This window comes from Scyliorhinus torazame, chromosome 4, assembly GCF_047496885.1.
Source record: "Scyliorhinus torazame isolate Kashiwa2021f chromosome 4, sScyTor2.1, whole genome shotgun sequence".
Taxonomy (NCBI): Eukaryota; Metazoa; Chordata; class Chondrichthyes; order Carcharhiniformes; family Scyliorhinidae; genus Scyliorhinus; species Scyliorhinus torazame.
In genome coordinates this window covers 344,157,724-344,184,900 of record NC_092710.1, presented here as the reverse complement: position 1 = coordinate 344,184,900, position 27,177 = coordinate 344,157,724, and the positions used below count along the sequence as shown (strand labels likewise).

The following is a 27,177-nucleotide window of genomic DNA, read 5'->3' as shown; positions in this document are numbered from 1 at the left end:
CCCTGTGGTCCTACAGTCTCCCACAAGAACAATCCTCTCAAACTCTACCCTGTCAAACTCCCTAGAATCCTGCATGTCTCAATAAGATTGCCTTTCATTCTTCTAAACACCAATGAGTACAGGCACAATATACTCAACCTCTCCCCATCCCCCCATTCCCGGGATCAACCTCGTGAACACTCTCGGAACTGCCTCCAATGACAGTTTAGTTTTCCTTAGATAAGGGAACCAAAACTGTTCACAGAATTCCAGATGTGGTCTAACTAGTGCTGTGTATAGTTTTACCAATACTTCCATATTTTTATACTCTATTTCCTTTGAAATAAAGGCTAACATTCCATTTGCCTTCCCAATTATCTGCTGAACTTACGTGCTAGCTCCTTGTGATTTATGCATGAGGATTTCCAAATCCCTGTGTGCTGCAGCATTCTGCAGTCTTTCTCCTTTAAATAATATTCAGCTCCTTTATTCTTCCCACCGAAGTGTTGATCAACTGCTCTACCAATGTGAGAGTTGCAGTATGAGCCTCATTGTAATGGACCTCTTCTGCACTGTGGCCTCTGCACAGGCGTCACCAGCCTAGTCCTGAGGGGGCACACTTGTTTCCGATAAGCCAACTATAGCTGATGAGCTCCCTCAAATACCCCAAGCATCTGAGAGCGGCCAAGAATGTAGCTGTTGTGTACGTTCCCCGGGAACCTAACACATACGTGCAGGATGCATTTGGCTAGGTCACAGACAATCTTCCAATTTCCGAAAAGCATTTGACTTGAGTTTTGGTGCGTATGTCAAATGGGTGTCGAAGGAAATTTGAGTTAAGGGGCAGGATTCTCCCCTACCCAGCGGGGCGGGGAGTCCCGGCGGCGAAAAGTGGTGTGAACCACTCCGGCGTCGGGCCGCCCCAAAGGTGCGGAATCCTCTGCACCTTCAGGGGCTAGGTCGGCCCCGGAGTGATTTGCGCCGGCTGGCGGGGAAGGGGCTTGGCGCCATGCCAGTGTGTGCTGGCCTCATCCCAGCGCATGTGCATGGGGGGATCATCTCCGTCTCGGCCATGGCGGAGGACCACAGCGGCCGTCGCGGAACAATAGAATGCCCCCACGGCACAGGCCCGCCCACGGATCAGTGGACCCCAATGGTGGGCCAGGCCACCATGGGGATACCCCCCCCCGAGGACCCCGGAGGCCGCTCGCGCAGCCAGGTCCCGCCGGCAAATACCTGGTGTAACATACGCCGGCGGGACTGGCCGAAAACGGGCAGCCACTCAGCCCATCACGGTCTGGAGAATTGCCGGGGGCGCCGCTGCCAGCAGCCGCTGACCGGCACGGCGCGATTCCCGCCGCCAAATCCCCGGCGCCGGAGAATTCGGCAGCAGGCTGGGGCGGGATTCACGCCGCCCCCCGGCATTTGTTTAGAACATAAATAACTGTGATCACTGTACTTTTAATCTCTTTAATGTAACTGACCATTTAAATCAGAGTGTAATTAGTAATATTCCTTTTCTTTAATTTTTATGTCGTAAACGTTTTTTGTTTGAAACCGTAAATCTTGTGGTTTCACTCTTTTAGTAAACGCCTGGTTTTATGGTTTTTCGGAAAATGATTACTGGTCTCTATCGATATCATACAAACCTGAAAAAGAAACATTTTCAGAAGTCTGGGATAATTTAGGGGTGTGGATCTAATTGGATAGTTTTCAAAGAGCTGGCAGAGATGTGATAGATTGAATGGTTCCTGATGTGTTGGGTGCTCTGGATCCGTGGAACACATACAGGCCTCCAACACTTAAAATAATGCAACACTATTTTATTAAGTTAGAAACTGTTGAACATACTTTCACTGTGGGTTAACACGATGTTAGATTGAACTAAAGACCTGTGCCTGTCCTAACCAGTCTATGCACTCAGCACATGGTGAAGATCTGTGCTGTAAGCTGTAAGCTCTGTCCTTCTAAGAGGCTGCATCCCGAATGAGCGGGAACTCTGATGCCCCCTGTCTTTATAGTGAGTGTGCTCTAACTGGTGATTGGCTGCGGTGTTGTGTGTGTTGATTGGTCTTGCTGTGTGTCCATCAGTGTGTGTGTGTCTGCACCATGATATACTGGTGTATATTATGACATCCCCCCTTATACAAAAGAATGTATGTGTGTGGCAATAAATAATGTATGGTGAGAATGTTCCTAACTACTTGTGGGGTGCGTAGACATATTTACAGGACTACGTACATGAGAACTAAGCTATTTACATGGGAAGGTGCCTGGTGCAGAGAAGCAGTATGCAACAAGAGTAACGAGCTCAACACTATACACAAAGCAATGAAACAATTCAGAGAGTCCATGGGCGTCATTCTCCGACCCCCCACCGGGTCGGAGAATGGCCGTTGGCCGCCGTGAATCCCGCCCCCGCCCCCGCCGAAGTCTCCGGTACCGGAGATTGGGTGGGGGCGGGAATCGGGCCGCGCCGGTTGGCGGGACCCCCCGCTCAATTCTCTGGCCCGGATGGGCCGAAGTCCCGCCCAGAAATTGCCTGTCCCGCCGGCGTTAATCAAAGCTGGTATTTACCGGCGGGACCAGGCGGCATGGGCGGGCTCCGGGGTCCTGGGGGGGGCGCGGGGCGATCTGTACCCGGGGGGTGCCCCCACGGTGGCCTGGCCCGCGATCAGGGCCCACCGATCCGCGGGCGGGCCTGTGCCGTGGGGGCACTCTTTCCCTTCTGCCTCCGCCACGGCCTCCACCATGGCGGAGGCGGAAGAGACTCTCCCCACTGCGCATGCGTGGGAAACTGTCGGCGGCCGCTGACGCTCCCGCGCATGCGCCGCATTTCTGCGCCAGCTGGCGGGGCAACAAACGCCATTTCCGCCAGCTGGCGGGCGGAAATCCCTCCGGCGCCGGCCTGGCCCCTCAATGTTGGGGCTCGGCCCCCAAAGATGCGGAGCATTCCGCACCTTTGGGCCGGCGCGATGCCCGTCTGATTGACGCCGTTTCTGGCGCCAGTCGGCGGACATCGCGCCGTTGGGGGAGAATTTCGCCCCAGATGTCTGCAAAGTTCATAAATTTAGTCTCTGAGGTGGGCGACGAATTCTGGTTGACCGCCTCAAGGGTGGGTCGCGAGCCACTGGTTCAGGAGCGGGCTGGACTGTGTCAAAGTCAGGAGGATGCAGAGTGACAGGGAGCTCTGCATAGTCCGTGGCAGGGTCAGCAGGAGGGCGAGGCGATACTGGAGGATCACGTGGCGAGCGTGGAACGAGACGAAGGGCGAGTCGATTGCGGCGCAGAATAGAGCCATCCTGTAGGCGAACCAGGAATGAACGGGGGCCAACTGCCGAAGGACAACAGCAGTTGCAGACCAGCCACCATCCGGAAGATGGACGCGGACGTTGTCATTTGGAGCCAGAGCAGGGAGATCAACTGCACGGGAGTCATGAGCCACCTTGTGCTGTGCACGAGACAGCTGCATCCGGCGAAGGACCGGAACGTGGTCGCGGTCTGGGACATGGATGGACGGCAGCATCATCCTCGGGGTACGACCCATGAGTAACTGGGCTGGCGACAGGCCAGTAGACAGTGGGGCGGAGCGATAGGCCAGCAAGGCAAGGTAGAAATCGGACCCAGCATCGGCAGCCTTGCATAGGAGCCATTTGACTATATGTACTGCCTTCTCCGCTTTGCCGTCGGATTGGGGATACAGGTGACTGGATGTCACATGGGCAAAATTGTACCGCCTGGCAAAGTTGGACCATTCCTGGCTGGCGAAGCAGGGGCCATTGTCCGACATAACCGTGAGCGGGATACCGTGTTGGGCAAAGGTTTCTTTACATGCACGAATGACTGCAGACGAGGTAAGGTCGTGCAACCGTAGCACCTCCGGGTAATTCGAAAAGTAGTCCACGATCAGGACATAGTCTCTACCCAGCGCGTGGAACAGGTCGATGCCCACCTTGGTCCATGGTGACGTGACCAACTCATGGGGCGGCAGGTTCTCACGTGGTTGGGCCGGCTGGAAACGCTGACAAGTGGGGCAGTTGAGCACTGTGTTGGCTTTGTCCTCATTAATGCCAGGCCAGTACACTGCCTCCCGGGCCTGTCGGCAGCACTTTTCCACGCCAAGGTGGCCCTCGTGTAGCTGTTCCAGGACAAGCTGGCACATGCTATGCGGGATGACAATGCGGTCCAGTTTTAGAAGAACCCCGTCTACTACCGCCAGATCATCTCTGACATTATAGAACTGAGGGCATTGGCCCTTGAGCCACCCGTCCGTAAGGTGGCGCATGACACGCTGTAGCAAGGGGTCAGCCGCCGTCTCGCGGCGATGTTGGATGAAGTGTTCATCCGAGGCAGGTAGATTGGAGGCCGAGAATGCCACATGGGCGTCAACCTGGCAGACAAATCCCGCTGGGTCACATGGAGTGTTGACTGCCCTGGAGAGAGCGTCAGCAATGATGAGGTCTTTGCCTGGGGTGTATACCAGCTGGAAGTCGTATCACCGGAGCTTGAGAAGAATACGCTAGAGGCTAGGCACCATGTCGTTCAAGTCTTTCTGTATTATATTGACCAGCGGGCGATGGTCGGTCTCAACGGTGAATTCACGAAGTCCGTGAAACCTAACCACACCAGTCAGAAGGCCCAGGCACTCCTTTTTCATCTGCGCGTAGCGCTGCTCCATGGGGGTCATCGCACGTGACGCATATGCAACGGGGGCCCATGATAGGCCTCATCACGTTGAAGGAGCACTGCCCCCAATGCCGGATTGACTGGCATCGGTCAAAATTTTAGTCTCCTTTGCTGGATCAAAGAAAGCTAAGACCGGGGCCATGTTTTGAGTTCTCTCCATTCGCGCTCGTGGGCAGGGAGCCATTCGACGTCTGTCGTCTTCCTGACCAGGTTGCAGAGAGCCGTGGTATGAGAGGCAAGGTTAGGGATGAATTTCCCTAAAATATTGACCATGCCCAGAAATCGGAGGACCGCCTTCTTGTCCTCTGGTGTTTTCATAGCTGTGATGGCAGCTACCTTGTCCGCATCCGGCTGCACACCCAATTGGGAGATGTGGTCCCCGAAGAACTTGAGTTCTGTCTGACCAATAGAGCATTTGGCCCTGTTGAGGCGGAGGCCATGCTCATGTATACGTCTGAATACGCACTGGAGGCGACTAACATGCTCTTGTGGGGTGGTGGACCAAATCATTATGTCATGGACATAGACGCGAACACCTTCAATGCCTTCCATCATTTGTTCCATAGAACATAGAAAATACAGCACAGAACAGGCCCTTCGGCCCACAATGTTGTGCCGAACCTTTGTCCTAGATTAATCATAGATTATCATTGAATTTACAGTGCAGAAGGAGGCCATTCGGCCCTTTGAGTCTGCACCGGCTCTTGTAAAGAGCACCCTACCCAAACTCAACACCTCCACCCAACACCAAGGGCAATTTTGGACACGAAGGGCAATTTATCATGGCCAATCCACCTAACCTGCACATTTTGGACTGTGGGAGGAAACCGGAGCACCCGGAGGAAACCCACGCAGACACGGGGAGGATGTGCAGACTCCGCACAGACAGTGACCCAAGCCGGAATCGAACCTGGGACCCTGGAGCTGTGAAGCAATTGTGCTATCCACAATGCTACCGTGCTGCCCTTAAGAACAAATAAATCTACACTATATCATTTTACCGTAATCCATGTACCTATCCAATAGCTGCTTGAAGGTCCCTAATGTTTCCGACTCAACTACTTCCACAGGCAGTGCATTCCATGCCCCCACTACTCTCTGGGTAAAGAACCTACCTCTGATATCGCTCCTATATCTTCCACCTTTCACCTTAAATTTATGTCCCCTTGTAATGGTTTGTTCCACCCGGGGAAAATGTCTCCACTCTATCTATTCCCCTGATCATCTTATAAACCTCTATCAAGTCGCCCCTCATCCTTCTCCGTTCTAATGAGAAAAGGCCTAGCACCCTCAACCTTTCCTTGTAAGACCTACTCTCCATTCTTGACAACATCCTGGTAAATCTCCTTTGCACCTTTTCCAAAGCTTCCACATCCTTCCTAAAATGAGGCGACCAGAACTGTACACAGTACTCCAAATATGGCCTTACCAAAGTTTTGTACAGCTGCATCATCACCTCACGGCTCATAAATTCAATCCCTCTGTTAATGAACGCTAGCACACCATAGGCCTTCTTCACAGCTCTATCCACTTGAGTGGCAACTTTCAAAGATGTATGAACATAGGCCCCAAGATCTCTCTGCTCCTCCACATTGCCAAGAACTTTACCGTTAACCCTGTATTCCGCATTCATATTTGTCCTTCCAAAATGGACAACCTCACATTTTTCAGGGTTAAACTCTATCTTCTCAGCACAGCTCTGCATCCTATCTATGTCTCTTTGCAGCCGACAACAGCCCTCCTCACTATCCACAACTCCACCAATCTTCGTATCGTCTGCAACTTTACTGACCCACCCTTCAACTCCCTCATCCAAGTCATCAATGAAAATCACAAACAGCAGAGGACCCAGAACTGATCCCTGCGGTACGCCACTGGTAACTGGGATCCAGGCTGAATATTTGCCATCCACCACCACTCTCTGACTTCTATCGGTTAGCCAGTTCGTTATCCAACTGGCCAAATTTCCCACTATCCCATGCCTCCTTACTTTCTGCAGAAGCCTACCATGGGGAACCTTATCAAATGCCTTACTAAAATCCATGTGCACTACATCCACTGCTTTACCTTCATCCACATGCTTGGTCACCTCCTCAAAGAATTCAATAAGACTTGTAAGGCAAGACCTACCCCTCACAAATCCGTGCTGACTATCCCTAATCAAGCAGTGTCTTCCAGATGCTCAGAAATCCTATCCTTCAGTACCCTTTCCATTACTTTGCCTACCACCGAAGTAAGACTAACTGGCCTGTAATTCCCAGGGTTATCCCTAGTCCCTTTTTTGAACAGGGGCACAACATTCTCCACTCTCCAATCCCCTGGTACCATCCCTGTTGACAGTGAGGACGAAAAGATCATTGCCAACGGCTCTGCAATTTCATCTCTTGCTTCCCATAGAATCCTTGGATATATCCCGTCAGGCCCGGGGGACTTGTCTCTCCTCAAGTTTTTCAAAATGCCCAGCACATCTTCCTTCCTAACAAGTATTTCCTTGAGCTTACCAATCTGTTTCACACTGTCCTCTCCAACAATATGGCCCCTCTCATTTGTAAATACAGAAGAAAAGTACTCGTTCAAGACCTCTCCTATCTCTTCAGACTCAATACACAATCTCCCGCTACTGTTCTTGATCGGACCTACTCGCGCTCTAGTCATTCTCATATTTCTCACATATGTGTAAAAGGCCTTGGGGTTTTCCTTGATCCTACCCGCCAAAGATTGTTCATGCCCTCTCTTAGCTCTCCAAATCCCTTTCTTCAGTTCCCTCCTGGCTATCTTGTATCCCTCCAACGCCCTGTCTGAACCTTGTTTCCTCAGCCTTACATAAGTCTCCTTTTGCCTCTTAACAAGACATTCAACCTCTCTTGTCAACCATGGTTCCCTCACTCGACCATCTCTTCCCTGCCTGACAGGGACATGCATATCAAGGACACGTAGTACCTGTTCCTTGAACAAGTTCCACATTTCACTTGTGTCCTTCCCTGACAGCCTATATTCCCAACTTATGCACTTCAATTCTTGTCTGACCACATCGTATTTACCCTTCCCCCAATTGTAAACCTTGCCCTGTTGCACGCACCTATCCCTCTCCATTACAAAAGTGAAAGTCACAGAATTGTGGTCACTATCTCCAAAATGCTCCCCCACTAACAAATCTATCACTTGCCCTGGTTCATTACCAAGTACTAAATCCAATATTGCCCCTCCTCTGGTCGGACAATCTACATACTGTGTTAGAAAAGCTTCCTGGACACACTGCACAAACACCACCCCATCCAAACTATTTGATCTAAAGAGTTTCCACTCAATATTTGGGAAGTTAAAGTCACCCATGACTACTACCCTGTGACTTCTGCACCTTTCCAAAATCTGTTTCCCAATCTGTTCCTCCACATCTATTGGGGGGCCTATAGAAAACTCCTAACAAGGTGACTGCTCCTTTCCTATTTCTGACTTCAACCCATACTACCTCAGTAGGCTGATACTCCTCGAACTGCCTTTCTGCAGCTGTTATACTATCTCTAAATAACAATGCCACCCCCCCCCCCCCCCCACCTCTTTTACCACCCTCCCTAATCTTATTGAAACATCTATAACCAGGGACCTCCAACAACCATTTCTGCCCCTCTTCTATCCAAGTTTCCGTGATGGCCACCACATCGTAGTCCCAAGTACCGATCCATGCCTTAAGTTCACCCACCTTATTCCTGATGCTTCTTGCGTTGAAGTATACGCACTTCAACCCATCTCCGTGCCTGCAAGTACTCTCCTTTGTCAGTGTTCCCTTCCCCACTGCCTCATTACACGCTTTTGCGTCCTGAATATCGGCTACCTTAGTTGCTGGACTACAAATCCGGTTCCCACTCCCCTGCCAAATTAGTTTAAACCCTCCCGAAGAGTACTAGAAAACCTCCCTCCCAGGATATTGGTGCCCCTCTGGTTCAGATGCAACCCGTCCTGCTTGTACAGGTCCCACCTTCCCCAGAATGCGCTCCAATTATCCAAATACCTGAAGCCCTCCCTCCTACACCATTCCTGCAGCCACGTGTTCAGCTGCACTCTCTCCCTATTCCTAGCCTCGCTATCACGTGGCACCGGCAACAAACCAGAGATGACAACTCTGTCTGTCCTGGCTTTTAACTTCCAGCCTAACTCCCTAAACTTGTTTATTACCTCCACACCCCTTTTCCTACCTATGTCGTTGGTACCAATGTGCATCATGACTTCTGGCTGCTCCCCCTTCCCCTTAAGGATCCTGAAGACACGATCCGAGACATCCCTGGCCCTGGCACCCGGGAGGCAACATACCTTCCGGGAGTCTCGCTCGCGACCACAGAATCTCCTATCTATTCCCCTAACCATTGAATCTCCTACAACTATTGCTTTTCTATTCTCCCCCCTTCCCTTCTGAGCCCCAGAGCCAGACTCAGTGCCAGAGACCTGGCCGCTAGGGCCTTCCCCCGGTAGGTCATCCCCCCCAACAGCATCCAAAACGGTACACTTGTTTTGAAGGGGAACGGCCACGAGGGATCCCTGCACGGTCTGCCTGTTTGTTTTTTTCCCCCTGACTGTAACCCAGCTATTCTTGTCCTGTACCTTGGGTGTGGTTACCTCCCTGTAACCCTTCTCAATCACCCCCTCTGCTTCCCGGATGATCCGAAGTTCATCCAGCTTCAGCTCCAGTTCCCTAACACGGTCTTTGAGGAGCTGAAGTTGGGTGCACTTCCCGCAGGTATAGTCAGCGGGGACACCGGTGGTATCCCTCACCACCCACATCCTACAGGAGGAGCATGCAACTGGCCTAGCCTCCATCCCCTCTTACCTGACAGAATATAGCTGCCCTGTGGACCAACTAGATCTCTGCCCTCCGACTCTGCTCCCAGTCAGCTACACTTTCTGTAAACTCCTGGCTCTCTTCTCACTCTTTGTGGAAATGTCGGAAACAAAATGAAAGGAGCACCTTACTCCCTCCTCACCTAGCTCCCTCGGTCACCAAACTTTTACTATAGCACTCAAATGCACCAAATTCAGCACTCAGTGCAAACAAAGTCTGCACTGTAGGGGATCACTTTTATACTGTGAATCTAGCCTCCGAAAACTGGCCTAATGCAATTAACTAATTAACAATAATCCTATAGAACACTTCTGATGCAGATCTGGGGCGGGATTCTCCGAACCCCCATCGGGTCGGAGAATCGCCGGGGGCTGTCGTGAATCCCGCCCTCGCCGTGTCCCGAATTCTCCGCCACCAGAGATTCGGTGGGGGCGGGAATCGCGCCGCACCGGTTGACGGGCCCACCCCCGGCAATTCTCCATCCCGTGATGGGACGAAGTCCCGCCGCTGTCAACCCTCTCCTGCCGGCGTGGATTAAACCACCTACCTTAGCGGCGGGAGCAGGCGGCGCGGGTGGGGGGTCCTGGGGGGGGGGGCGGGGGGGGCGCGGGGTGATCTGGCCCCAGGGGGTGCCCCCACGGTGGCCTGGCCCATGATCGGGGCCCACCGATTCGCGGGCAGGCCTGTGCCGAGGGGGCAGTCTTTTTCTTCCGCCTTCGCCATTATCTTCACCATGGCGGAGGCGGAAGTGACCCCCTCCTCTGCGCATACGCGGGGATGACCTCAGTAGCCGCTGACTCTCCCACGCATGCGTGGACTTACGCAGGCCGGCGAAGTCCTTTCAGCCCTGTCTGGCATGGCGCCAAAGGCCTTCCACGCCAGCCGGTGGAGCAAAATCCACTCCGGCACGGGCCTAGCCCCTCAAGGTGCGGAGCTTGGCCCCTAAAGGTGCGGAGACTCCCGCACCTTTGGGACGGCCCGACGCCGGAGTGGTTCCCGCCACTCCATCACGCCGGGTCCCACCGCCCCGCCGGGTAGGGGAGCATCCCGCCCCTGATCCCAAACGGCATCCTGTTGTAACAATATCTGTCAAAGTGGGTATAAAATGTGCGTTGTTTCCTGCTGGATTTATCGAGCTGGATTTGCCAGAATCCTTTTGAGGCGTCGAGTTTGGTGACAAGCTTGGCGCGAGCCATCTCACATGTGAACTCTTCCCGCTTGGGAATTGGATAATGTTCCCTCATGATATTGTGATTTAGATCCTTGGGATCAATGCAAATTCTCAATTCGCCATAAGGCTTTTTTACACATACCATGGAACTGACCCAGTCGGTCGGTTCCGTGACTTTGGAAATCACTCCTTGGTTCTGGAGGTCCTGCAGCTGCTGCTTGTGGCGGTCCTTAAGGGCTGCTGGGACCCTCGTGCACCACAGGCGTGGCATTTGCTTTTAATAAATTCTTGTAGGTGTACGGGAGTGTGCCCATGCCCTCAAAGACATCGTGGTACTGGTTGATAATAGCGTCGAGCTGCGCCCTGAAATCGGTGTCCTGAAAGGCAGGCGCGTCAGCAAGAGAGAGAGTGGACTCTCTGAACTAGGTTCAACATCTTGCATGCCTGCGCGCCAAGCAGGGAGGCTTTCGAGGAGCACATGATTTCAAAAGGAAGGATGGCTTTGCGTGACCTATGAGTCACTTCAAGTTGGCATGAGCCGCTGGCAGCAATGGCATTGCCATTATAATCTAATAGCTGGCAGGCTGATGGCAGGATGGCTGGTTTGACACAAAGGCTTTGGAGGTCAGACCGCGCAATGAGAGGCAGCAGTGTCCAGGCGGAATCGTATTTGGGACCGGTTGACCATAAGGGTGGCACACCACTCATCGTCTGGATCGATGCTGTATACGATAGAGGCTGGATTCTTTGCTTTGGGGACACCCTGTTTTTTGTAACGATACCGACTTGAAAAGGCGACTTCGGGTCCTCGGTGTCAACGTCGGGTAGTAGATCCGCATCGGACAAGGTGACAGTGGGTTGAATGGCCCGGACATTCCTGCGAGGCTGGCTGGAGCGATAAGAGTTGGCAGGCTGAGCTGATCTGCATAAAGCAGCTTAGTGGCCAAGTTTGCCACATCTCAGGCATCGTCGGGATTTGGCAGGGCATTGCCGCTTTAAGTGGGCAGAGTCACAGTTGCCACACGTAGTAGTGTCAGTACGTTCGCTGCGCCACCGCACATGCGCGGTGCGGTCGTACGTGGTGCGCGCCTGCGAAGTACTTTCGTCGACGTCGCCGTCCCCTCGTTCGGTGCGCACAAGCGCGGGAGTCCGCGAAAAGCTCTCGAAATGGCCGCCCTCATCCAGGCTGAGGCCCTGGAGTTGCTCGATTGCTTGGACTCGTTCTGCCTCGTGGGGACCTTGCTGCGCCGTTTCAGCCGCTTGGATGTGGGAATACCGACTAGTGGCGTGTTCGTGTAGCACGCAGGTCTCTATGGCAGTCACTAGGGTGAGCTGCTTTACTTTGAGGAGGGGGTCCGACTGAACAGCGAAAACAATCTGGTCGCATATCATGAAGTCGGAGGTGAGCCCGTTATTACAGGACTGCGCAAGGATGCCGAGGTGGGTGAGAAAGGACTGGAAAGGTTCATCCTTACCCTGCAAACGCTGTTGGAATACATAGCGCTCAAAACTTTCATTCACTTTGATGTTGCAGTGAGTGTCAAACTTGAGGAGGACCGTCTTGAATTTTGATTTATCTTCATCATCAGCAAAGGTGAGAGAATTGAAAATGTGGATTGCATGTTCCCCGGCCGTGGATAGGAAGAAAGCGATCTTCCTGGTGTCTGAGGCAGCTTCCCGGTCTGTGGCTTCAAGGTAGAGCTGGAAGCGTTGTTTGAATATCTTCCAGTTGGCCCCTAGGTTACCGGTGATGCGGAGCGGTGGCGGCGGGCGGACGCTGTCCATTTTGCAGGATGGCTGTCTGCTGGTGGAAGGCAGATCACTTACAGGTAGGTCTAAGAAGTTCTAATATCCCTCAACTCCTGGTGTCATGATGTGTTGGGTGCTCTGGATCCATGGAACACATACAGGCCACCAACACTTAAAATAGTACAACACTAGTTTATTAAGCTAGAAACTGTTGAACATACTTTCACTGTGGGTTAACACGATGTTAGATTGAACTAAAGACCTGTGCCTGTCCTAACCAGTCTATGCACTCAGCACATGGTGAAGATCTGTGCTGTAAGCTGTAAGCTCTGTCCTTCTAAGAGGCTGCATCCCGAATGAGCGGGAACTCTGATGCCCCCTGTCTTTATAGTGAGTGTGCTCTAACTGGTGATTGGCTGCGGTGTTGTGTGTGTTGATTGATCTTGCTGTGTGTCCATCAGTGTGTGTGTGTCTGCACCATGATATACTGGTGTATATTATAACAGTTCCCTTCTAGGCTGCATAATTCTGGGATTCATCGACTGCTTTGTAAAACCAAATTATTGATCGAGGGCAGCACGGTAGCATTGTGGATAGCACAATTGCTTCACAGCTCCAGGGTCCCAGGTTCGATTTCGGCTTGGGTCACTGTCTGTGTGGAGTCAGCACATCCTCACCGTGTGTGCGTGGGATTCCTCTGGGTGCTCCGGTTTCCTCCCACAGTCCAAGGATGTGCAGGTTAGGTGGATTGGCCATGATAAATTGCCCTTAGTGTCCAAAATTGCCCTTAGTGTTGGGTGGGGTTATTGGGTTATGGGGATAGGGTGGAGGTGTTGACCTTGGGTAGGGTGCTCTTTCCAAGAGCCGGTGCAGACTCGATGGGCCGAATGGCCTCCTTCTGCACTATGATCTATGATCTTCCCATCTGATGCTCGATCAATAACTCCAGAAGTGAGATTGGATGACAATTGAAGGTTTAATTGGACTAGATGTTTCCCCCAGCAGCGCAGGTACAGAATGCAGCTGCTAGGGAGACACAGGCTCTTATACTCCACCTTACTGGGTGAAACCAGCAGGCAGGTTCCACCAATGATATTGCTGTTTCAGGTACCTCCCACACCAATGGTCTTACAGCATCAATCTGGGTACCGTAATACCCCTAATACTGACTACCACATTCACCCCCTGTTGAAAAAGAGTCAGGTGGGGGTGGTGGTTTCGCATTATACAGTGGTAGAGTTTGAAGTTATGGTGGTACCCGGTATATATTAGTACAGTGTTTTGCCTCGTTACATGTCGCAACTATTTACAATATTTATTTACATTCAAAATGAAGCAATTAGTCGGTTGGGGGCCCTGGTCGTCCTCTGCGATCGTCGCAGTTTTGGCGGTGATGCAGGCACCGGCTCGGGCATCCGTGGCTCCTGGAGCGTGGCTTTGGCTTCTTTGGCAGCTTCATCACCCCTAGATGGGACCAGTGGGAGAACCGATCCACCTGGGAAGGGGGCGGCTGTGCGGTGCGCCGGTGGGAGGGAGGGTGCGGTTGGTGGGGGTGTGGGTGGGGACCCAGCAGGCGCCAGGTCCCGTAGGGAGACCGTATCCTGGCGGCCGTCGGGGTATACCACGTAGGCTTATTGAGGGTTAGCGTGAAGGAGATGGACCCTCTCAACGAATGGGTCCGACTTGTGCGCCCGCACGTGTTTATGGAGCAGGATGGGTCCAGGAGCTGCCAGCCAGGTTGGGAGCGAGTTCCCGGAGGAGGACTTTCTAGGGAAGACAAATCGACGTTCCTGAGGTGTCTGGTTGGTCGTGGTACACAGCAGTGATCGGATGGAGTGGAGAGCATCCGGAATGACCTCCTGCCAGCAGGAGACTGGGAGATTCCTGGACCGTAGGGCCAGTAGCCCGGTCTTCCAGACCGTTCCGTTCTCCCTCTCTACCTGTCCGTTTCCCCGGGGCTTGTAACTGGTCGTCCTGCTCGAGGCAATGCTCTTGCTGAGCAGGAATTGACGCAGTTCGTCACTCATAAAAGAGGACCTCCTAACGCTGTGTATGCAGGCGGGGAAACTGAACAGTGTAAAGATACTGTGGAGGGCTTTTATGACGGTGGCTGCGGTCATGTCGGGGCAGGGGATGGCGAATGGGAACCGGGAGTACTCGTCAATCACGTTCAGGAAGTACGTGTTGCGGTCGGTGGAGGGGCAGGGCCCTTTGAAGTCCATACTGAGGCATTCAAAGTGACGGGGAGCCTTTATCAGGTGCGCTTTCTCTGGCCTGGAGAAGTGCGGCTTGCACTCCGCGCAGATTTGGCAGTTCCTGGTGGCGGTCCTGACCTCCTCGATTGAGTAGGGCAGGTTGCGGCTCTTAATAAAATGGAAGAATTGAGTGACCCCCGGGTGGCAGAGGTCCTCGTGGAGGGCCCGGAGTCGGTCCAATTGTGCGTTGGCACATGTGCCGTGGGATAGGGCATCAGGAGGCTCATTTAGCTTCCCGGGATGATACAAGATCTCATAGTTGTAGGTGGAGAGCCCGATCCTCCACCGTAAGATCTTATCGTTCTTTATCTTGCCCCACTGTGCATTATCGAACATGAAAGCAACCGACCGTTGGTCAGTGAGGAGAGTGAATCTCCTGCCGGCCAGGTAGTGCCTCCAGTGCTGCACAGCTTCTACTATGGCCGGGGCCTCCTTTTCCACTGAGGAATGGCGGATTTCTGAAACGTGGAGGTTGCGTGAGAAGAAGGCCATGGATCTGCCCGCTTGGTTGAGGGTGGCCTCCAGAGCTACGTCAGACGCGTCGCCCTCGACTTGGAAGGGAAGGGATTCATCTATTGCGTGCATCGTGGCCTTTTCAATGTCTGCTTTGATGCGACTGAAGGGATGCGACTGAAGGCCTGGCGGACCTCTGCGGACGGGAAAAAACGTTGATTGAATTAGTGGGCGGGCTTTGTCCGCATAGTTGGGGACCCACTGGGCATAATATGGAAAAAAACCCAGGCAGCGTTTCAGGGCTTTGGAGCAGTGGGGGAGGGGAAACACCATGAGGGGGCGCATGCGTTCGGGATCTGAGTCTATAACTCTTTCATGCACTACGTAGCCGAGGATGGCTAGATGGTCGGTGTTGAACACGCATTTGTCCTTGTTGTAGGTTAGATTAAGGATTTTTGCGGTATGGAGGAATTTTCGGAAGTTGGTGTCGTGGTCCTGCTGGTCGTGGCCACAGATGGTGACGTTATCGAGGTACGGAAACGTTGCCTGCAAACCGTACCGATCAACCATTTGGTACATCTCCCGTTGGAAGACCGAGACTCCATTTGTGACACCGAAGGGAACGCTTAGGAAGTGGCATAGCCGCCCATCTGTTTCAAATGCAGTGTATTTGCAGTCGCGAGGGCGGATGGGGAGCTGGTGGTAGGCGGATTTTAGATCCCCGTGGAAAAGACCTTGCATTGTGCAATCTGATTGACCAGACCAGATATGCGGGGGAAAGAGTACGCGTCGAGCTGCGTACACCTGTTGACCGCTGGTTTAGCTGGTTTAGCTGGGGCTGGTTTAGCACAGGGCTAAATCACTGGCTTTGAAAGCAGACCAAGGCAGGCCAGCAGCACGCTTCAATTCCCGTACCAGCCTCCCCGAACAGGCGCCGGAATGTGGCGACTAGGGGCTTTTCACAGTAACTTCATTTGAAGCCTACTTGTGACAATAAGCGATTTTCATTAATTCATTTCATTTTCATTGATGGTCTGACTATAATCGATGACCATCCCCGGTCTTTACAACCACTACTTGAGCTCTCCAGGGACTGTTGCTCGCCTCAATAATACCTTCCTTCAGTAACCGCTGGACTTCCGACCTAATGAAGGTCCGGTCCTGGGCACTGTACCGTCTGCTCCTGGTGGCGACGGGTTTGCAATCCGGGGTGAGGTTCGCAAAAAGGGAAGGCGGATCGACCTTGAGGGTCGCGTGGCTGCAGACAGTGAGGGGGGGGTAGAGGGCCGCCGAATTTAAAAGTTAAACTCTGGAGGTTACATTGGAAATCTAACCCTAGGAGCATCGCAGCGCAGAGGTGAGGGAGGACGTAGAGGTGGAAATGTTTTAATTCCCTTCCCTGGACCGTGAGGTTCGCTACGCAGAACCCTTTGATCTCTACAGAGTGAGACCCGGAGGCCAAGGAGATTTTTTTGATTAACTGGGTGGATGGGAAGAGAACAGCGCCTTACCGTGTTGGGGTGTATGAAGCTCTCTGTGCTCCCAGAGTCGATCAGGCAGGATGTTTTGTGCCCATTGATGAGCACGGTTGTGTCGCGGTTGAGAGCGTTCAGGGACGAGACTGGTCCGGGGTCATCGAGGCGAGTCGTGGCAAAAGTTGGAGATTTTCCTCGGGCGGTGTGTGGTCATCCGAATCGGGGTCCTGAGACTCCAGCCAAGATGGCGGCGCCCACTGGTCGCACAAGGCTGGCGGTGTGCAAGATGGCAACGCCCATCCGTCGCAAGTGGTCCCTGGATGAACAAGATGGAACAGGAAGATGGCGGCGCCCACAGGCCGCACGTGACTCGAGAGAGTCGGGTTGGCGGTCCCGGTTTGCCCCCGGAGACCGCAGCGACTGCCCGGGCCTGGCATACAGCCATGAAATGGCCCTTTTTGCCGCACCCTTTGCAGGTGGAGGAGCAGGCCGGGCAGCGCTGCCGGGGGTGCTTGGCTTGCCCACAAAAATAGCAGCGGGGCCCCACAGGGTTGCCTGGTAGTCGCGCAGCCCAAGCTTGTGGGGGGATGGGGGATGCATTGGAGTCAGCCGCGGGGGGGTTCTACACTGCCCAAGGGGCCGCCGCGCGGTCGGGTACGTAAGCGCGGGCGTTTCGGGAGGCTACATCCAGGGAGTTAGCAAGGGCCCGTCCTTCCTTGAGGCCTAGTGTCTCATTTTCCAGCAGCCGCTGGTGGATTTGGGAGGACAGCATACCTGCAACAAATACGTCCCGGATCAAAAATTCTGTGTGGTCGCTGGCTGAAACATGCGGGCAATCACAGTTCCTACCTAACACCAGGAGCGCATGGTAGAATTCCTCCAGCAATTCCCCGGGTATTTGTCACCTCGTCACTAGCAGATGTCAGGCGTAGACCTGGTTTACTGGGCGAATGTACTGTCCTTTCAGCAGGGTCATTGCGGCCTCAAAATCGTCCACATCCTTGATGAGAGTGTAGATCTCTGGGCTCACCCTCGAGTGGAGAACTTGCAGTTTCTGGTCCTCCGTAGGTGCAGTTGTGGCCGTCCTGAGGTACCCTTTGAAGTACGGCAGCCAGTGTTTGAAGGTTGCCGCTGAGTTTGCCGCGTGGGGACTGAGTTGCAGAAACTCCGGCTTGATTCGGAGCTCCATTCTTTAAAATCTAGTCCAATAAATTGATGCTCGATCAATGACTCCAAAGCGAGATTGGATGACAATTGAAGGCTTTATTGGACTAGATGTTTCCCCCAGCAGCGCAGGTACAGAATGCAGCTGCTAGGGAGACACAGGCTTTTATACTCCGCCTTACTGGGTGGAACCAGCAGGCAGGCTCCACCAATGATATTGCTGTCTCAGGTACCTCCCACACCAATGGTCTTACAGCATCAACCTGGGTACCGTAATACCTCTAATACCGACTACCACACCATCTTTCAATAGTTTAATGGTAAACTCAATGAAATAACTCCCTGATCCATAGGTGCAATGTTATATTCTACTTCTATTTAAGGAATAAGAGTGATTAGTGCAGTGAATCCGATGATACTACAGGCAAAAGGGAATGTGGCAGCTTATTCGTCTTCTCTGTGTATGTAGAATCATAGACAATAGAAAAATTGCAGGGTAGAAAGAGGCCATTCAGCCCATCATGTCTAAACCAGACAATAAAGAGAAAAAATAAACTAACCTCCCGTTTTAATTTCGAGCACTTGGCCCTTAGCCTTGCAGGTTACAGCACTTTAGCTGCAGATCCTGGCTGTCTCACTAAACTGTTTCCAGTGTGGTGTGTTGCCTTGAAGAAGGTAAGAAAGATGATGTTCAGCACTCACCAGCGTAGCCACCACCTTCTACCTTGCCTTGAGAACTGTTTTGCTGGCTCTTTCCCTGCAACTGAAGCGAGCAGTTCCTCAACTAGCAAATCTCATCCAGAAGAACCTGGAAGTGTTCGGTGGCCCCTTTTCCTACTACCGTGAGTTTCCCGAGTCTTTTTTTGAGATCCTTTAGTTCCTGAGAAATCATATGGAATCATTCAGTAAAAAATGGCTGCAGTTGAACATCGTTGTCAAAAGCTAGAGTAAACAGAGCCACATATATCTGTTGTACCATCAGGTATCTTCTGTCTCCTTAAATTGAAGGCTCGGTTACATTAAGACCATAGACCATGAGACATAGGAGCAGAAGTAAGGCCATTCGGCCCATCGAGTCCACTCCACCATTCAATCATGGCTGATTTCAACTCCGTTTACCCGCTCTCTCTCCATAGCCCTTAATTCCTCGAGCAATCAACAATTTATCAACTTCTGTCTTAAAGACACTCAACATCCCGGCCTCCACCGCCCTCTGTGGCAATGAATTCCACAGACCCACCACTCTCTGGCTGAAGAAATTTCTCCTCATCTCTGTTCTAAAGTGACTCCCTTTTATTCTAAGGCTGTGCCCCCGGGTCCTAGTCTCCCCTGCTAATGGAAACAACTTCCCTACATCCACCCTATCTAAGCCATTCATTATCTTGTAAGTTTCTATTAGATCTCCCCTCAACCTCCTAAACTCCAATGAATATAATCCCAGGATCCTCAGACGTTCATCGTATGTTAGGCCTACCATTCCTGGGATCATCCGTGTGAATCTCCGCTGAACCCGCTCCAGTGCCAGTATGTCCTTCCTGAGGTGTGGGGCCCAAAATTGCTCACAGTATTCTAAATGGGGCCTAACTAATGCTTTATAAAGCTTCAGAAGTACATCCCTGCTTTTATATTCCAAGCCTCTTGAGATGAATGGCAACATTGCATTTGCTTTCTTAATTACGGACTCAACCTGCAAGTTTACCTTTAGAGAATCCTGGACTAGGACTCCCAAGTCCATTTGCACTTCAGCATTATGAATTTTGTCACCGTTTAGAAAATAGTCCATGCCTCTATTCTTTTTTCCAAAGTGCTAGACCTCGCACTTGCCCACGTTGAATTTCATCAGCCATTTCTTGGACCACTCTCCTAAACTGTCTAAATCTTTCTGCAGCCTCCCCACCTCCTCCATACTACCTGCCCCTCCACCTATCTTTGTATCATCGGCAAACTTAGCCAGAATGCCCCCAGTCCCGTCATCTAGATCGTTAATATATAAAGTGAACAGCTGTGGCCCCAACACTGAACCCTGCGGGACACCACTCGTTACCGGTTGCCATTCCGAAAAAGAACCTTTTATCCCAACTCTCTGCCTTCTGCCTGACAGCCAATCGTCAATCCATGTTAGTACCTTGCCTCGAATACATGGGCCCTTATTTTACTCAGCAGTCTCCCGTGAGGCACCTTATCAAAGGCCTTTTGGAAGTCAAGATAGATAACATCCATTGGCTCTCCTTGGTCTAACCTATTTGTTATCTCTTCAAAGAACTCGAACAGGTTTGTCAGGCATGACCTCCCCTTACTAAATCCATGCTGACTTGTCCTAATCCGACCCTGCACTTCCAAGAATTTAGAAATCTCATCCTTAACAATGGATTCTAGAATCTTGCCAACAACCGAGGTTAGGCTAATTGGCCTATAATTTTCCATCTTTTTCCTTGTTCCCTTCTTGAGCAGGGGGGTTACAACAGCGATTTTCCAATCCTCTGGGACTTTCCCTGACTCCAGTGACTTTTGAAAGATCATAACTAACGTCTCCACTATTTCTTCAGCTATCTCCTTTAGAACTCTAGGATGTAGCCCATCTGGGCCCAAAGATTTATCAATTTTTAGACCTCTTAGTTTCTCTTAGCACTTTCTCCTTTGTGATGGTTACCATATTCAACTCTGCCCACTGACTCTCCAGAATTGTTGGGATATTACTCATGTCTTCTACTGTGAAGACTGACGCAAAGTACTTATTCAGTTCCTCAGCTATTTCCTTGTCTCCCATCACAAAATTACCAGCGTCATTTTGGAGCGGCCCAATGTCAACTTTTGCCTCCTGTTTGTTTTTAATGTATTTAAAGAAACTTTTACTATCATTCCTAATGTTACTGGCTAGCCTACCTTCATATTTGATCCTCTCTTTCCTTATTTCTCTCTTTGTTATACTCTGTTTGTTTTTGTAGCCTTCCCAATCTTCTGACTTCCCACTACTCTTTGCCACATTGTAGGCTTTCTCTTTTGCTTTGTGCATTCCCTAACTTCCTTTGTCAGCCATGGCTGCCTAATCCCCCCTCTGATAACCTTTCTTTTCTTTGGGATGAACCTCTGTACTGTGTCCTCAATTACTCCCAGAAACTCCTGCCATTGCTGTTCTACTGTCTTTCCCACTAGGCTCTGCTCCCAGTCGATTTTCGTCAGTTCCTCCCTCATGCCCCTGTAGTTACCTTTATTTAACTGGAACACCTTTACATCTGATTCTACCTTCTTTCTTTCAAATTGGAGATTGAATTCAACCATCTTCTGATCACTGCCTCCTAAGTGCTCCCTTACTTTAAGATCTTTAATCAAGTCTGGCTCATTACATAACACTAAGTCCAAAATGGCCTGTTCCCTCGTGGGCGCCATCACAAGCTGTTCCAAAAAGCCCTCCTGTAAACATTCAATGAATTCCCTTTCCTTGGGTCCACTGGCAGCATTATTTACCCAGTCCACCTGCATATTGAAGTCCCCCATGATCACTGTGACCTTGCCTTTCTGACATGCCCTTTCTATTTCGTGGTGCATTATGTGCCCCCGGTCCTGACCACTGTTAGGAGGCCTGTACAGAACTCCCATTATGGCTTTTTTGCCTTTGTGGTTCCTCAACTCTACCCACACAGACTCCACATCATCTGACCCTATGTCGTTTAGTGCTATTGATTTAATTTCATTCCTAATTAACAAGGCAACCCCGCCCCCTCTGTCCACCTCTCTGTCTTTTCGATAGTAGCCATGATGTGGCGATGCTGGCGTTGGACTGGGGTGAGCACAGTACGAAGTCTTACAACACCAGGTTAAAGTCCAGCTTGATACAATTCACACCTCTTTAACCTGGGGTTACCCCATCTCTGGATCTGTAAAGATTTAATCACCTGCTAATGGTCGCATTCCTAGCATTGTTTGGCATCTTTGAATTTGTCTATATATATGTTTCTGGAACATACCTCTTCATTCACCTGAGGAAGGAACAGCGCTCCGAAAGCTAGTGACATCGAAACAAACCTGTTGGACTTTAACCTGGTGTTGTAAGACTTCATACTCTTTTCGATAGGTTGTGAATCCCTGGATGTTTAAATGCCAGTCCTGAACCCCCTGCAACCATGTCTCTGTAATGCCTACCACATCATACCGGCCAGTCACAACCTGGGCCACAAGCTCATCTACCTTGTTCCGTACACTGCGCGCATTTAAATATAGCACCTTTAATTCTCTATTGACCGTCCCTTTTTGTTTTCTTAGTGTGGTGGACCTTGGTTTACTGAGCCTTTCCATACACTGTGTCATATTTTGTGGGATGGGGACAATCGTAACCACTCTTGAGTTTTGTCTGTTCGTGTTTTTTTGTATTCCTAAGCAGCTACGCTCCCCGCTGATTACTTCACCTCTTGGTTCCCTGACTTTCCCTTCCCCCCCAATCTTTAGTTTAAAGTCCTGTTGACCACCCTATTTACTCTTTTCGCCATTAAGTTCCTTCCATTCATCCTCGCATGATTTCGCAGCATGCTGCACAAGATTTTAACATCTGGTTTGCCAATCTGGCCCCTACCAGCCTCCCCGTACAGGCGCCAGAATGTGGCGACTAGGGGCTTTTCACAGTAACTTCATTTGAAGCCTACTTGTGACAATAAGCGGTTTTCATTTCATTTTTTCATTTCATGAATATGCTAATTAATTAACCAATGGAATCACAGGAGCAACTCAGTGAAGGTCAGAAGTTGTCACAATGTAAATTGCCCTCATAGGTTCAATCCCTGCATACTCCCTGATAGGGGAATGATTTGGTTTCTGGATGGACAAGCTAATTACAGAACAACCTCACACATGAGTTGGTTTCATATGTTAAATAAACATCAGTTTATCTTATTTGCTGTCTTTCAGATTACTAATGAAATAGTTCGTCAGATGATCGATATGCATGGAATGTACAACTTGGATAAACCAGGAGATTTTACTAAAATTGTTGATGTACAATTAATGGCAGCAATGATCCATCCAGGGGGAGGGCGCAATGACATTCCACAACGCTTAAAGAGGCAATTCACAATCTTCAACTGTACACTGCCTACCAATGCTTCAATCGACAAGATCTTTGGTAATAATCTGCTCTCAATTGTTTCTATTAAATATTCCAGTCTTATACAAATGTACCATTATTCTGTTGGACATTGTACTTACCCTATAGACATTCTGTGCTGCACATTTTAACTGCCAGTTTACCATCATTGAGAAATAAAATTTTGAACAGAACATTTAGGCTGAAAGATTGGGCTCTGTAATAACCAATGGTTTTAGTGCCAGGAGATTTTTTAAAATACGAGCGGTCTGCAACTCAGCCAATATTGATTACCATCTTTTTCATCCCCCTCCACTCATCCACACCTGTAATGGGTTTTCCCATGGTGGCGGTGTCTCACCTTTGGCTGCCAAAGTCAATCGCAATTTGCATGGCTCGCTCATCTTTCTGCCGGGGAACCCACAGCAGGGGTCAACATCGGTGGGAGATCCCAGTGGTGGGTCGGGCCAAAAGACCCTGCCTTACCTCACTGTTTTCTCAATGTTTCTGAATTAACACTTGATCTGCTTCATTCACGAAAACCAGATCCAGCAATGATTCTTTCCTCACTGGGCTGGAAACATACAAAACAAGAAAATTAGCTTCAACACATTTCAAAAACTCTCTCCACTCGCTACCCTTCATACTAATACTATCTCAGTTTCTAATGGGATAATTAAAGTCCCTCAATGTCACTACTCTATGGGTTGTTTCAGCTTGTCAACTTGGATTATTAAATTAAAAGCAACCAGTGAATGTTTTGTTTGTATCATTGACAGGAATTATTGGAAATGGATATTTTCACCCAGCCAGGTTCTTCAGTCCTGAAGTCTGTGACATAATATCAAAACTTGTTGTCACTGGCAGAACCATCTGGCAGTGGACAAAGGTACTGATACTATCAGAAATAGTTAGCCTTCAATGTTATGATTTTATGAACACGAATAAATAAATGATCAATCACGCATAATATTCATAAGAGGGGTAATCGAATAGAGGTCTTTAAGTTTATGAAAAGGTCACAATTTTCGTTGACTTGATTTATTATCGTCACATGTATTAGTATACAGTCAAAAGTATTGTTTCTTGCATGCTATACAGACAATGCATACCTTACATAGGGAATGTAATGTTACAGTCATAGCTAGGGTGTAGAGAAAAGATCAACTTAATTAGAGGTAGGTCCATTCAAAAGTTTGATGGCAGGAGGGAAGAAGCTGTTCTTGAGTTGATTGGTCATGACCTCAAACTTTTGTATCTTTTTCCTGACGGAAGAAGGGTCCTTAATTATGCTGGCTGCCTTTCTGAGGCAGCGGGAATTGTACACAGAGTCAATGGATGGAAGGCTGGTTTGCGTGATGGATTGAGCTACATTCATGACCTTTTGTAATTTCCTGCGGTCTTGGGCAGAGCAGGATCCATGCCAAGCTGTGTTACAAGCAGAAAGAATGCTCTCTATGGTGCATCTGTAAAAGTTGGTGAAATTTGTAGCTGACATGCCAAATTCCCTTAGTCTTCTGAGAAAGTAGAGTCGTTGGTGGGCTTTCTTAACTATAGTTTCAGCATGCAGGGACCAGGACAGGTTGTTGGTGATCTGGACACCTAAAAACGTGAAGCTCTTGACCCTTTCTACTTCGTTCCCATTGATGTAGACAGGGCATGTTCTCCACTACGCTTCCTGAGGTCAATGATAATCTCCTTTGTTTTGTTGACATTGAGAGAGAGATTATTGTCATCGCACCAATTCACCAGATTCTCTAGCTCATTCCTGTACTCTGTCTCGTCATTGTTTGAGATCCGACCCACTACTGTGGTGTCATCAGCAAATTTGAAAATCGAGCTGGAGGGGAATTTGGCCACACAGTCATAGGTGTATAAGGCATATAGTAGAGGGCTGAGGACACAGCCTTGTGGGGCACCGGTTTTGAGTATGATCGTGGAGGAGGTGTTGCTGCCTATCCTTACTGATTGTGGCCTGTGGATTAGGAAGTTCAGGATCCAGTCGTAGAGGGATGAGCCAAGGCCCAGGCCACGGAGTCTGGAGGTGGGATTCGTAGGAATAATGGTGTTGAAGGCTGAGCTGTAGTCAATAAATAGGAGTCTGACATGGGTGTCTTTGTTATCTAGGTGTTCCAGGGTTGAGTGCGGGGCCAGGGAGATGGCACCTGCTGTGGACCTGTTGTAGCGGTAGGCGGTAGTGGGTCAAGGCAATCCGGAGGCTGGAATTCATTCAAGCCAGGAATAACCTTTTGAAGCACTTCATGGTGATGGAAGAATTTTGATTTGGAAGAATTCTGCCACAAATTGTGCACGGAAATAACTGGAGTTAAATTCCTGAGTGCTGAGATCAATCATCTCTTCATTCTTAATTCATAGGAACATATGAAATATGAGCAGCAGTGGATCATATAGCCTCCAATCCTGCTCCCCATTTATTTCTCTGATTCCTTGATTCCCAAGGAGATCAAAAATGTAAATATTCCAGCCTCTAATATGTTGAATAATATACCATCCACAGCATCATAGGGTAGAGAATGTGAAAGATTCACAACCCTAATGAAGACATTTCTCCTCATCTCAGTGCCTATCCTGAGGCTGTGCCCTCATTTTCCAGATTCCCCAGCCAGTGGAGTGCTCTGTCAAGCCCCTTCAGAATCTAATGAGTTTCAATGAAATTGTCTTTCATTTTTCTAAATTTCAGAGACTATCAGGCGAATTTACTCAGTCTCACTTCATTGGACAACCCAGGAACCATCCTAATGAACTTTTGTTGTGCCGACTCCAATGCAGATATATATTCCCCTAGATATAGAGACCAAATATACACAGAGTACAGCAGGTGTGATCCCAGACAGTAGTAACAAGACTTCCTCATTATCGTATTCCAATCCCCTGCATTAAAAACCAACATGCCATTTGCCTTCTAAACTCTCTCTTTTACTTGTATTTCAGCCTCCTCTTTCAATCTAATGATTAAGTAAGTCAGTTAGATGTTTCTTGATGAGTTTTTCTTTTTCAATGCAATGTATTTTTGTTGAACATTTTGTTTTGTTTCTTTAAATGTTTCCCACTGTTTATTTACCACCATATTTACCACCAAACCTATTTACCCAATTAACCTGAGCCAGCTTTCCCGTGGGGTAGATTTCATTTGCAATTGATACATATTTACAAGAGGTTAGCATATGATAGCCAAAGTGTTATCTTATGTTTTAAGGCATTCCCAATTGTTTTCCTATTTGCGCATTACAATAAACATTGACCATTCTGTACTTCAAAATAGAATATTTTGGATACCAGACACAAAAAAGTGCGAGCAGCTCATTACATTAGTCAGGGAACACTACAACCCAAAATCATATTGATTATGTGGCGATACAAATTTAATTCAAAATGAGAAATCCCGGGGAGATGATTGCAGCATCCATGGAAGTTGGCTGAGCAATGTGAATTTGGATTAACACTCAATGATATGTTCAGAGATAGATTAGTTTGTGGTGCAAATAACCTCAATATACAACAAAGATTACGAGCAGAGACAGAAATTACCTTGACTAGAGCATTGGAAATTTCTCAGGCTACAGAAAACAGTGAACGATGTGCATTAGAATTGCGAAATGTGCTTGCAGGCGAGGTAAACCAGCTTGGATAGGAAATCGCTGGTAGCCCTGGTGCTAGAGATGAGGATTATCCTTTAGCACACATATTTAAAAACGTGAAGCTAGTGAAATGGCTGCTATGGGAGGAGCTCATCTTGGAAATTGGAAATCAGCCTGAGGCCGCTGCCCCCCGGGAACCCCGCTGGGAGGAGACGGGCCCAGTCGGGGAGGTCGGCCCCATGGGTGTGGGAATCGCCCTTGGGCTGGGGGGGGGGTGCGAGGGGCTCAGCACCCAAGGGTCTAACATGCCAACGCCCCGGATTGTGTATACCCATACCAAGGGCAACTCGTGTCTGTCCCACCGAACACTTCCAGGACACAGTCCCATTCATGGTAATATGGTGAAGGTCACTTTAACCTCTGATGCACGATCAATAACCTCAGAAACGAGATTGGAGACAATTGAAGGCTTTAATACGCTCGATGTGTCCCCCAGCTGCGTAGGTACAGAAGAAAGCTGCTGGGGCGGCACAGGTTCCTGTACCCCGCCTTGCAGGGTGGAGCTAACATACAAGCCTATCCAATGGGAACAAGTACATTCTCCACCAATGATATTCCGGCATTACTAGGTACCGTATTCCTCCTAACACAGACTACCACACTTACCCCCTGTTAAAAAAGAGTCTGGCGGGGGTGGTGGCTTTGTATTACAACGTGGTAAAAGTGGTAGAAGTTACA

At 49.8% G+C, this 27,177-nt stretch overlaps 1 protein-coding gene across 1 annotated transcript in view; it reads left to right on the top strand.

Annotated features, from left to right (window-relative positions):
* The window catches only part of LOC140411190 (dynein axonemal heavy chain 8-like), a 2,783,184-nt gene that overhangs the window by 1,270,915 nt on the left and 1,485,092 nt on the right, over positions 1 to 27,177 (top strand). The window contains exons 57-58 of the mRNA XM_072500280.1: positions 22,666 to 22,879; positions 23,620 to 23,729. Of these exons, the coding sequence (XP_072356381.1) occupies positions 22,666 to 22,879; positions 23,620 to 23,729 (324 nt within the window). The remainder of the gene's footprint in view (positions 1 to 22,665; positions 22,880 to 23,619; positions 23,730 to 27,177) is intronic.